Source organism: Solenopsis invicta, chromosome 2 (genome assembly GCF_016802725.1).
Source record: "Solenopsis invicta isolate M01_SB chromosome 2, UNIL_Sinv_3.0, whole genome shotgun sequence".
Classification (NCBI taxonomy): domain Eukaryota; kingdom Metazoa; phylum Arthropoda; class Insecta; order Hymenoptera; family Formicidae; genus Solenopsis; species Solenopsis invicta.
The window spans coordinates 15,551,376-15,562,592 of record NC_052665.1 but is presented as its reverse complement, the minus strand read 5'-3'; the positions used below and the strand labels follow the sequence as shown (position 1 = coordinate 15,562,592).

General features: G+C 37.9%; 2 protein-coding genes across 6 annotated transcripts; both read right to left on the bottom strand.

Moving 5' to 3' along the window:
• Positions 1 to 220: 220 nt before the first annotated feature.
• On the bottom strand, positions 221 to 10,107 carry LOC105197542 (ral GTPase-activating protein subunit beta). 5 transcript variants are annotated; one of them, XM_026131124.2, is made up of 24 exons: positions 9,859 to 10,107; positions 9,264 to 9,684; positions 9,156 to 9,182; positions 8,833 to 9,047; positions 8,582 to 8,765; positions 8,223 to 8,483; positions 7,811 to 8,002; positions 7,426 to 7,530; positions 7,212 to 7,352; positions 6,884 to 7,122; positions 6,568 to 6,798; positions 6,223 to 6,376; positions 5,811 to 5,918; positions 5,052 to 5,153; positions 4,576 to 4,716; positions 4,453 to 4,467; positions 4,201 to 4,361; positions 3,944 to 4,117; positions 3,314 to 3,723; positions 2,742 to 3,159; positions 2,316 to 2,631; positions 1,899 to 2,162; positions 1,522 to 1,771; positions 221 to 1,390 (listed from the first exon to the last, which is right to left on the bottom strand). In XM_026131124.2, the coding sequence occupies exons 1-24, from the start codon at positions 9,892 to 9,894 to the stop codon at positions 1,261 to 1,263; spliced, it is 4,695 nt and encodes a 1,564-aa protein (XP_025986909.1). In that variant the 5' UTR covers positions 9,895 to 10,107; the 3' UTR covers positions 221 to 1,260. The 5 variants fall into 5 exon arrangements, with proteins under 5 accessions (XP_025986909.1, XP_025986910.1, XP_025986913.1 ...); XM_026131125.2 differs by lacking the exon at positions 4,453 to 4,467; XM_026131128.2 differs by lacking the exon at positions 5,052 to 5,153.
• LOC120359718 lies at positions 9,930 to 11,198 on the bottom strand. The gene is made up of 2 exons (XM_039458424.1): positions 10,880 to 11,198; positions 9,930 to 10,116 (listed from the first exon to the last, which is right to left on the bottom strand). The coding sequence occupies exons 1-2, from the start codon at positions 11,152 to 11,154 to the stop codon at positions 9,963 to 9,965; spliced, it is 429 nt and encodes a 142-aa protein (XP_039314358.1). The 5' UTR covers positions 11,155 to 11,198; the 3' UTR covers positions 9,930 to 9,962.
• Between the last annotated feature and the right edge of the window lie 19 nt (positions 11,199 to 11,217).

The following is an 11,217-nucleotide window of genomic DNA, read 5'->3' as shown; positions in this document are numbered from 1 at the left end:
AAAATATGACAATCATTTTATAGTTCTATATGTTTGAAACAAGAGAATTATAACTGTAGACACTTCTGGTAAATAATCACATGTGTATGTATATGGAGTAAAGTCTTGCGTTCGATTGCGCAAGAAGTAAACGATCGAGATCTGAGAACTGATCATTTTTTTAGATGCTAACGATTTTCAACCGATTACGTTCTATTAAAAGAATCACTTGACACGTGTATATGTATGCAAGACAAGTCTTTTATATATAAAATATAATCGTACAAACTAATTAAATACATTTTCTCCATTACTTTGTATTTATATATTTATATGTACTAAGGTAGTCCTCAATTATTATATATGAAATTTGAATAATTTATTTTATAGCATTATCTACAATACTGATTTTACAAGTAGTAATATATAAAGCTTTTTTTATGTGCGTAATACACATATTAAAAATCATATAACAAAAATATATTCTTTCGTAACGTTTATATCACTTTTCTGTTCTTTAATAGGTGGTTTCTCTTATCAGGAGTTGAATGCAACTCGTTATAACATTTTAAAATTTTTATCATTTTTATAATAATTGAGTTGTTTTCAGAATTATGTGCTGAATCACCGGGAGCTAGGATCATCAGGAAATTTTATATTTAAATCCTTGAAAATATCAAAGGAAATCTAATCTCTGTACATATATACAAAACGCTTATGTAAAAATGAATTTATGAAAAGCTGAGCGTTACTAGAAAATGTAAATAAAATTTTCTCGGAATCGTTATCACTTTTCTTTACTGTAGTCTTCCAAATATTTTATTTCAAACTTGTAAGGTGCGACATTTGATAACGTTTTTTTATTTCGTTGTAAAATATTAGAATTATTGTTCTTCATTTTAGCTTTTACTATTTCGGATATTTCAAAGTACTATTACATAGTTCGTTTTCTTATTAAAGAATCTAAATAATGCATAAAGAATTATTTCTGCAATGAGCACGTCTTTAAATAAGAAAAGGTTACAGAAAAAATTTATTCTGTTTTGCTACTAAGAATTTGTTAATAATTATCGAAAAAAAGATTTACTTACATTTTCTAAAATAAATGTTATCTCTGCTCTCTCGGCTATTTTAATAGAAGATAACTTTACCTTTAATATATTAAATATAATATGAAGTGCATCCAACCTTAAATTTTAAAAACTTTTTTGTTACAGCAGCGAAGAAATTAGGCTACCACTGTCTCAAACTTGAGTTCACATGAGATTCTTGAAAATTCCTCTATTTGACTTGATAAGTTTGAGTGCTGCTGAATAAAAGTGTCAATAACTCTGGATCCGTTAAGTTTCTTTTATATTTTTGTACCATCTCTTGAATTTTTAAACGTCTTCGTACATGCGGCGGATGATAGCTGAAACATAAATATATATATGTGCATTTATACATTTTATCTAGAATAAAAAAAGTGCACATAATATTTTAATATAAATATAATACAATTAACGACGAAAAATACAAAAGTATCTTTTTCACATATATTACCTGTCGTTGTCGAGCCTTTTTCTACGTCCCATATTAAGAGTTGTTTGTCTAACAAGAGTTCCCAAAACTCTTCTTGATACTACCATTCCATCGATTAAGGGCGTTGCTAAATTGATTCTAGAAACTGGCCCTTGCAATCTAACGCGCATTAATCCGTTAGCTAGAGCTTGAAGAAAGATAACATGCACATCGGTAGCTTGCAGCATCCTCGATTGTTCCAACCCAGTATAAGTGGAAGGAAGCAAATCCCCTATAATCCAATAAGAACGTTTAATTTACTATGCAAGATAATAACGTGTGACAATAAATTATACAATAAAACGTTCAGATTAATTCAGTTAATTGCAGGATGTTTATCAAAAGAAGAGCGAACAAACCAATAGGAAACTGAATATGGTCCTCCAAACTCTCCAACCACACAACCATTATCTTTGTATTAGTTTGAAATGGCAGAGCTTGTTTTGTCGACCTCCTAGGCCTAATAGGATCCGAACTTGAGGAATTTGTCGGACCTGCTCCCGGTAAACTCGACGGCTGTTTCTCCAGGTCGAGCGACATTGTTCTAGAATTCTGCGTTGTGTTTTGTGATGTCCCGCTACTGCGAGTGTCCGTACTTTCGCTAATGCTTCGTTCGAACCACGCTGCAATAAAATATATAAACTACAATAAAATATATAAATACGAAATGAACTAAATTCGTTATAATTTAAATCAGATAACAGCAAATTTAAAAAATATTTAAAAAATTCCAAAATCTATATTCTAATGAGTTTTTTCTCGAAATCAAAATTTACCTTGTCCACTGGCACTAATATCGCTGTTGTAACTAGTTTCCTCTAACGAATCCGAGCTGGCTATAAGATACGATTGCGTAGGCACGATAAATGCAATTTCCGAACTCACATCCGCCCAATACAGCACGTGAGTATCACCATTGTAGAGCGCCCCGCCGTGATTGCTGTGAGCTGGCTGTGGCACGTTCACTTGCGCTGTTACTCTCCATGAAGTAGACACGTGGCCTGTCCAGCCTGCGTGAGCGGATACGGAAACAGGCCAGCCGAGAGAACTTAAGAATTCCAAAAAATTTGGCGACACATTCTCCTCCTGCAGCTGCAAACACAAAATACATAGTCTAACATTGTATCATGTTTTTTAAGAAAAATTCATAGATAATGTAATTCTGAGCTATGATAAAATAGAAAAAAAAATTAATATCTTACCACATTTGACAGTATTTCAGAAGCAGACTTCTGACCTGCTTTCACGTAAAAAATATGAACAGTGTCGCACGTTCGCGGACTGATATTGTCCAGAGTTTCCAAATCCGTACAGAATCCAGGAATGGTCGGATCTAGAGCAATTAGCCCACTGCTGCCAGACTCATCGCTTTCCTTAGGTTCCATATTTAAGAAACCGAAATGGCTCAGAAATAGGCGAGCCGTTTGGAACTCATGACAAACCTGGGGCGGTACGCATTCATCAGTTTTGTCTCTCATAGTTTTGTCTCTTATGTTATCATTATCGTGCTTTAATTCGAGCGTTATCTGACGTTCCAAGAGCTGCGCAAGAATTTGATGTTCATCTCGTACCGCATCATTGTCACTCATAACTGCCTCAAGACTCGGTATCGATTCATCCCTGTGTGCCAAAAATTAAATATCATTTAAAACAATTCCAAATATATATTAAAATTTTTATTATTTAATACAGATATCTACATATAGCTTTAAGTTAAATTGTGGTTTAGAATAAAGTACTTCATATTTAAGGTCTGCTGCAGATGTTCACTTACACTTTACAGTGAGGAATGCGATCCACATTATCTGGGAAGAATCTCGGTTTGTAATCCGTTCGCGGTGCAGCTTCAGCCAACGGCAGCGGTCGACCAGGATTGTTGTTTATACTTCTGATGCTAGATCGATGACGCGGTAAATGACGGAGCTGCATCGTCCACGCGTGTCTGCCGAACGGTCCGCGGATCAGGACCGTCACGGTCGGCTGAGGATCCTGATCGTTTCCCAGCGGTTCTTCTAGCAGTGCCAAAACGATCGCATTCTCAGACACAAAGTAACGAAATCTTTCGACGGCCGCTTGTCGTGCCACGCGTCCGCCGGTCCAGCTGTTACAGTGCCGAAGTAGAGACACTTCGTCCAACAGTGACGAGAGCGATTGTGCCCCACAAGCACTTGGAAAATAACCAACCTATAAAGAAAAGTAGATACAATTATAAATTCGACAAAAGAGGAGCTCGCCTCTTCAATCTTGGATTACAAATTTTTAAAAATTGTTGTCATTACAGATAAAAAAAATCTTAATATGAACCTTTTGAGGTACTAAAGAATCAAATTTTAACTAAATATTTTTTTATTGCTGCGCGCACTCCTGTGTCTTTTTTATATCCTATATACTTTGGTGAACAAACCTGTTCCAACAGAATAGTGAGAAGAGCATCTGCGGCATCTCTCACGCGCATAGATGCTGGTTTTAGCTCCTTTTCGTCTTTCATCTTGATAGGTTCGCCTGGCTTCCCGACACTCTTGGTGCCAGACACTCCGAGTTCAACGACTTCTAATACTGTGGTCAAGCAGTCTTTGTCCTTCAGTAGCAGAGGAAAAAAACCAACATATAAAACTTCAAGTTTAAATTGATTTCGTAAATTATCTCTGAAAAATTACTAACCTGTAACAGTTGCGGATGAGCGGTTAGCCAAGTTGTCAGACAACTGAACGCCGCGACAATAGAAGAATGGAGATCCTTAGAGTGTGCAGGTGGTGGACGCCAACATTGATACGAAATGTAGTCGCATAACCATTTTACCGCTCTCTTGCATTCCAGAGCATCTGTAACACATGCAGTATTATGAAGCAAATTTTGCTCCAAGAACGTTCAACGTTAGAGCTGACAAATGTCTATCTGACAATGATATCAAACCTGTGAGTCTCCTTGCTGCATGCAGAATTATTTGAAACAAGATGGAGATAAGTATTTCTTGCAAATAAAAATATATGTATGTACAAAATTTTTAAATCTTGCAGATACGATTGATCTTGCTACCTGTTTCGCGAATGCGTGTGCGTGCTAGTCCTGACAGCATCTCGAGCGCTGCTAAAGAGATATTTAGGTCAGTCTTCCACGACGAGATCAAACGGTGACACACCAAGTACGTTGCTCGCACAAAAAGAGCATGGGCAGAATCTGTAAGAATGTTCCTCTCATTTAATTTTTAGATCTATAAGAAACAATATAAAAAATGTGTGTTCGTACAAAAAAATATATAAAATATTTATATAATTCTAATTGTATATAAAATATATACATTATATATATATATAGAGTACATATAAAAAAGGTGCATATAAGGAAATAAGTATATATAGGGAAAAGAAGACAAAATAAAATACATATTTTTAAAATACCTTGAACGAAACAATAAAAACGTAAACAGGCAGAAATTTGCATTCTACGAATGTGTTTGAATGCGATTTTTATGAAATGTACGTATAGCAAGATAAAACAGTATTTGTATTTACCAAACGCAATGCATTCCTCTTGAAGGGTTGCAATGTCAGATGCATCGCCAATTGATCGCTGATCACTGGATATACTTATTTGACTGGCCGAATCGCTGGTGACTATATTAAGCGATGATAAGACGATACAATGACGAAACGCACAACGGAACACAAAACTCATAATGATAAAAAAATTAACATTTTGTATATATGTATAAGCATGTGTAAAGCTGATAAGATGAGAGGTGACATTAAGCATTGAATAATTGAATAATCCGAATATTTGCGTATTTATATTGATTTCCCATTCATAAGCTATTGATAAATATTAATAAAAAAATCGCTGTATTAAATAAAGTAGCAGTATACTAAGCCAACGCTATTTTATCAGCATCAGAAAGAAACTAGTCATGATCATAGGTGTTACATGAATGTCATAAAGCAATTCTATCAAATTATCACAAGTTTTAACTTCAAAAATTAATAAAATTAATCGTTAAATTGTTTTAAAGTTACTACTTTACATAAATTTTATTTATCATATTACTTTTGATTCTTTTCATAAACAAACTAAGGAAGAAGAATGAATTATTTTCTTATTTAAGATAGCAATAAAACAATGTTTTATACTGCTTTGCTCTACATACAGAAAAAATAGTGCCTATGATCATAAAATCACTTATAAAATTTGGACACAAACAAAAGTTACTATTAAGTAACTCAGGACAGTGCATTTAGCCGAATACAAGCTAATATTATTTAGTACGAAGAACGAACCTGAAGATAATAAATTAGTTGTCGAATCACTAGCTACTGTGTCGGGTTGTGTAACCTGCTCCACTTCTTCCGCTGCTGCGGAATCTTGTACACTCAGTAATAGAGCTCCTGATAAGAATTATTTATGACAATATTTATTTCCATTTAAGATCATATTTTGTCTTAATGAGTTTAATTTTCTATTTCTCATTTGTCAATTTTTCTTTTTGGAAAAATTTTATAATTTCACAAAAAATAAACTTTGTAAAAAAAAAAAACTTTGTCAATCATCACTGTCAGTCATTCATTAACATGAATAACGTAGAGAATTCAGTAAAAAAATACAAATGTAAAACAAATTGCAAATGTAAAAGCAAGAGTTAAATCAGAAATAATCTCAAGCGATAACAATCTTCTGACTTCATTAATTTACCTAACAGCATATGTGTATTCTGAGGATCAGTCTCCACTTGTAAAGCATTTATGAGCAGATTCATGAGTCTTGATTTTAACTGTACAAATGTTACGGGACTTTTTTCTGAGAAATTTGTGCCTGGGAATATCGGAAGTTCCTTAATAGCGAGGTTCTGCAATAAAATATTCATATATTACCACTTTTAATAAACTTTTTATAAATCAATCTAAAAAAGCAATTTTTTATCTAAAATAGACTTTTACAATTACATGACCATATCACGATCAGATCATGAATTACACAATGATTAAACATTAATAAATTTTAACAAAGCAAAAAAATTAGATTTTCATGTATATTTACTTGGAAATGCAGAGGCAGAGTTAACATTGATATCAGCAAATGAATTGAGGCCCTTCTCAAGTCCGGCTTCGATACCATATTAGATTTCAGCTTCAAGTCCTTCTCCGGTAAGACCACCTCTAAAGCAGACAACACGGCCGGCACCAAGACTTGTATACCGTTCAAATCAAGACGGAATAGATCAGCTGAATTCAACAGAATACTCGCTAGTGTTTCACCACATTCACGAGACTGAAAACAAATTAAGTGCACTTAAGTTACATCTGTCTTTTTTCAGGTCTATCTACCAAAGAAATATGAAAACTACAGCCAATACCTCGTCGACTTTAAGGCCGTGATACATTGCTTGGTAAAATCTAGCCAGGTACACGGGCAAGATCTCCTCGCCTGTTTTCTTGGCGCAGAAAATTCTGCACAGGGCGCCCAATGCCTCTGCTCTGCCGGATTCGTAACGATCTATGCAGAGTGTTGGCGGTACGTCGCTCATGGATTCCTGTAGCGAACTCGGACCATCCACAAGCACAGAAGACGGACGTTTCGAGGCACCTGATGGTTCTGCACACGAGATGATCAGAAACACATAAAAAATATAATCATGCATGAGGTACTCTGTTATTTCACATTCACAGAAACGTGACACTTACGCGGTAAATTCTGCGACCAACCCTCGGTACCGATAAACGCAGCCTCGAACAACCATTCCCCAAAGAGATGCAGTATACTGTTACATTTAGGTCGTCCTGGAGCTAAAGGAGGTCTGATATCCTGGCCAAGAGAGGTCATAGCTATAAATCGCACAACATGATTGAATGGAAACATCTTTGTTAGATAATTATGAACTCATAAAAATGATATTACATGCAGTACTCGAAGCGGACGATGGTCCGGAATTGGATATTAACGTCGGCGGCGTACTAGACACACGGCTAGTCGTCAATCCAATTAACGACGCTTTCGGAATTCCTGCAAAATATTTACATGTTTCCACGGGATGCTTTGTAACAGCAACAGATAAAATATCCAAATTCAAGTTCACTAAAGAAGTAATTAACACTTGTATATCTTATAATTAGAGCAAACTTTAATGGAACAAAAGGAGTACAGAATAAAGTATATAAAGAAAATATTATACAAAATGAGTGCTATATAGTATATGTGACTTTAGATCTTAGCAGAGAGAACAATTGATTCATTGAGCATAAGTCGACGTATCAGAGCAAGAGAAAGTATTGCACTGAGATACCCTTAGTGACTGCAGAAGGAGTGACACTGAAACTTTTGGCAAGTCTGCGCTGAGTTGGGGGTGTGGGGGAAGGCTGAGGCTGATCCCTACCACTTGACCTGTCCCATCCTACACCCCCGCTGCCGGTGCCGCTATTTCCCGACGTGATGTTGGACACGCAACATTCCTCCCAACAGCATGCCTGTGAAACTCCTAAAACATTTGCGACAACGTGCAACCACCACCGGAGATACAAGTGAATAAGCCAACAGGTGTGCGAGGGTCATAGATAGAAACGGACTTCAGGAAATTCAGTACATTCGACACCGCCTTGCCTAATTATAATTTACAATAATTTACAAGTCACGACGCGTAGTCTTGAAGGGATATATCGCGAACCCAACGTTCGATCAGATCGACAGCGTCAACTTACCGAGAAAAGCGTCGACCTGACCCGCTATGCCTTTTATAGCTTTCAGAAATATCTGCGGCAGGCTTTGCAAACATGGATGCTGGCACGGATCTATGACATTAGGACTGGCGATAGCATATTGCAGAAACGCTTGGGTCTGCGAGACGACGGCGGGTCTGCACAAGTCTACGGGATCGCCAATAGTACGTAGCAGTCTGTACCATGCCTGTGCCACCGCTTCGTCCGACATAGTCGGTGGTACCAGCTGCGTGTCTTCATCGCCTGTTAAGATAGAGTTCCGCTTATCGTAATACAGCATATTGCGAACAGTGCGCAAGCTTTGTTAACGACTGCAAACGTTTGTCTATTAAGATACGTACTTATTTTCAATTCAGGAAACATTGGTCCATACATGATGTGAAGCAGCCTCGCTGTAAGAGCGAGGCACACGCGATTCCACTGCTCCACCAGAGCCAATCTGTGACGCCATCGTAGGCAGGACTCTCGTAACGTTCGCCATAACGGGGGTGAGGGAAAACTACGTTCACAGGAGACCAGCCAGACCTAGAAAAAAATGTTATTTTACAAGTTCATTAACATCTATATCATTATTTGATTAGTATTTCCTCACCTCTAGCAAAACACCAAGCACCCTCTCGCACAACTGTTCTCCCGCATCCTCTCTAGTCGCCGGTGGTGCTAACAGCGCGTCGTTAATACCGATGAGGAATAACAACAAACTCTCCCAGGTTTCTCTTTCCAGAGTTGCTGGACCTCTCGCTATTTGCTGCAAAGTCCTAAGTACCCGATGACATAGAACAGCTTGCCGATTTATCGTGTCTGTACCTAAAAACATTTATTAAAAAACATATTCCCAACATTGATATAAAAATAATCTTGCAAATTTATACAAATACATGTTTACAAAACAGCGATATGTATATCATGGATTACCTAGATCCTGATACAGAAAAGGCCAGACTTGGGAAAAAAAACAAACCTTATCAAAAGGATTGGACAGCAAATTTGATAAGCAAAAAAAGATCAAGTCTTGTCTCTTACCTTCCCCTTTCCTGGGAACGAACAGATTGTGAAAGTGACTTATGATCTTTCTGGCATAGAAATTCGGGTCGTCCACGATCGGTCTGGGCACAGAAATTTTGGGTGTTGAGTACAGGGCGGACAGCCATTCGCAGTAAATATTGACGCAATCCCTGACAGTGTCATGTTCGGCCAGTGGCAATGACAGACCGAAGCATATCACCTCCATACACCATTGCACCTCCTTGTCAGTGGAGAGTGGACTAGGCTCTCCCGCCTGGGTAATACCGAGATTTGCGGCGAGTTGGCGGACTATGGACAGTGCAACCTCCTTCCCTGCGCCAGGTGGGAACTTCTCTAATACACTCTGACTTTCCTCCGAGCCTTGTTGGATCAGAGTGCTCAGCGAGGCCCATTCTGAATACATCCCTCCTTGGGAATCCTAAAAACATAAAGTTCCATTTTTTCATTTTTGCAAACATAAGAATTAAAAATATCAAATAGCCAGCTAAGATTAAACCTACAAGTCGAATAAACGTACATCGAGACGTACATTTGCATAATTGAAAGTGGATATAATTAAAGCAGAGAATTTTTGCAAGATAAGTATAAGCACCTTGAGATTAACTCTGTTGAATACGCCTAAATTCATAGATTATTACACGCCTATACGCCCTATATTTGAGAAGTAGCTTGCGTGGACGAGGTTAAACACTGGAGTTAAGCAGCCGTCGAAGCTCGTGATCTCGGATAGGAGAAAATCTTCACTTGGAGCAGTTCATCGTTCATTGACAAACGTCGTCGGGTTGTTGATCGGTCTCTTCGACATCCCGTACCGTTTGACAGCTGACTCTGACAGGATTGGACAGGGTGCCTTTGACAGTTTTACACACTAATATGTATAAAGCCCGTATCACACCACATTAGATTTTGCCCACTTCAATCTGATTGGCTAGTCATCGCCGTTGGCAGTCCGGAGCAGCATTGTCGAGTTATGAATATTTGTAATAAATATTTGTAATAAATATTTCGATATTTTTATTTTTATCGTAAATTAATCAAAACTTGATAATCATAGTTCAAAATTATTTCAGTGTTTAGAAATTCTATGTAGTTATTTTATTAATAACTGTGTTCGGAATTAAAACAAAGCCGCTCAATAAACATTCGCAATTCATTTATTATTATAATACTACTTTTGCTCGATACAGTAGAAAAAATAGCTTTGCAACTGTTGCAAGATTTTAATTGGTTTATTTATTCAGATTCACAAAACTATAATTAAATTTGTATTTTTAATAATTAACTAAAATAATCTTTTTGAAAAACGTAAACAACAGGTTTGTAACTTGTGACTATTGAAAATAATCGACAATTATCGATGTTTGCGACTATCGCTCTCTAGCTCTCTCTCAAAATCGCACCTACGAGATTCCCCAGCAGGCGGTCGAGCAACCGTCGCGCGTCCCGTCCAATCGGATCGCATCGTTCCGCGTCGGAGAAGATCGCGTGTTCGCGGCGCCATGACAAATCGCCGTGAGAAGAATCCTCGCGCTTTCGCGTGCTTCCCGCCACCGAGGAATCGAGGAAGATTTGTGCCGTCACTACTGTCGCGACGATACGTCATGTCAACGTACCTTCGGGGATTTGTGCCGTGACACCCGCCCGCGTCGTCATCGTCGTGAACCTTCTGATAATTTTTCGCGAGGTAGCCCCCGGGGTAAACGAAGTCGCGGCGACGGCGGGCGGCGGGTAATCCGCGAAGCGAATTCCGCGAGTGCGGCGTGCGTTGTGGCTCTATCTGCCGGTGGAGACGGCAGGCATCGAGTGACTCTGCATTCCCCTCTCCCGCACAACATATACGTATACACATATCGCTATACGTGCATCTGAATCCCGAAACGAAAAACATCGGCAGATGGCTCGAGATCTATGTTGATGATTAATAATCCCCACGAGTCCCAGAAATTGATGG

Bases quoted from the DNA above. Each gene is read 5' to 3' on its own strand.
- LOC120359718 (XM_039458424.1), bottom strand. From the start codon at position 11,154: ATGTTTTTCGTTTCGGGATTCAGATGCACGTATAGCGATATGTGTATA. The intron at 10,117-10,879 runs GTACGTTGACAT...AAACTGTCAAAG, and splicing joins CACGGCACAAATCCCCGAAG to GCACCCTGTCCAATCCTGTC.
- LOC105197542 (XM_026131124.2), bottom strand. From the start codon at position 9,894: ATGAATTTAGGCGTATTCAACAGAGTTAATCTCAAG. The intron at 9,685-9,858 runs GTGCTTATACTT...TTATGTTTTTAG, and splicing joins TCAACAGAGTTAATCTCAAG to GATTCCCAAGGAGGGATGTA. The intron at 7,531-7,810 runs GTATCTCAGTGC...AATATTTTGCAG, and splicing joins TCCTTCTGCAGTCACTAAGG to GAATTCCGAAAGCGTCGTTA.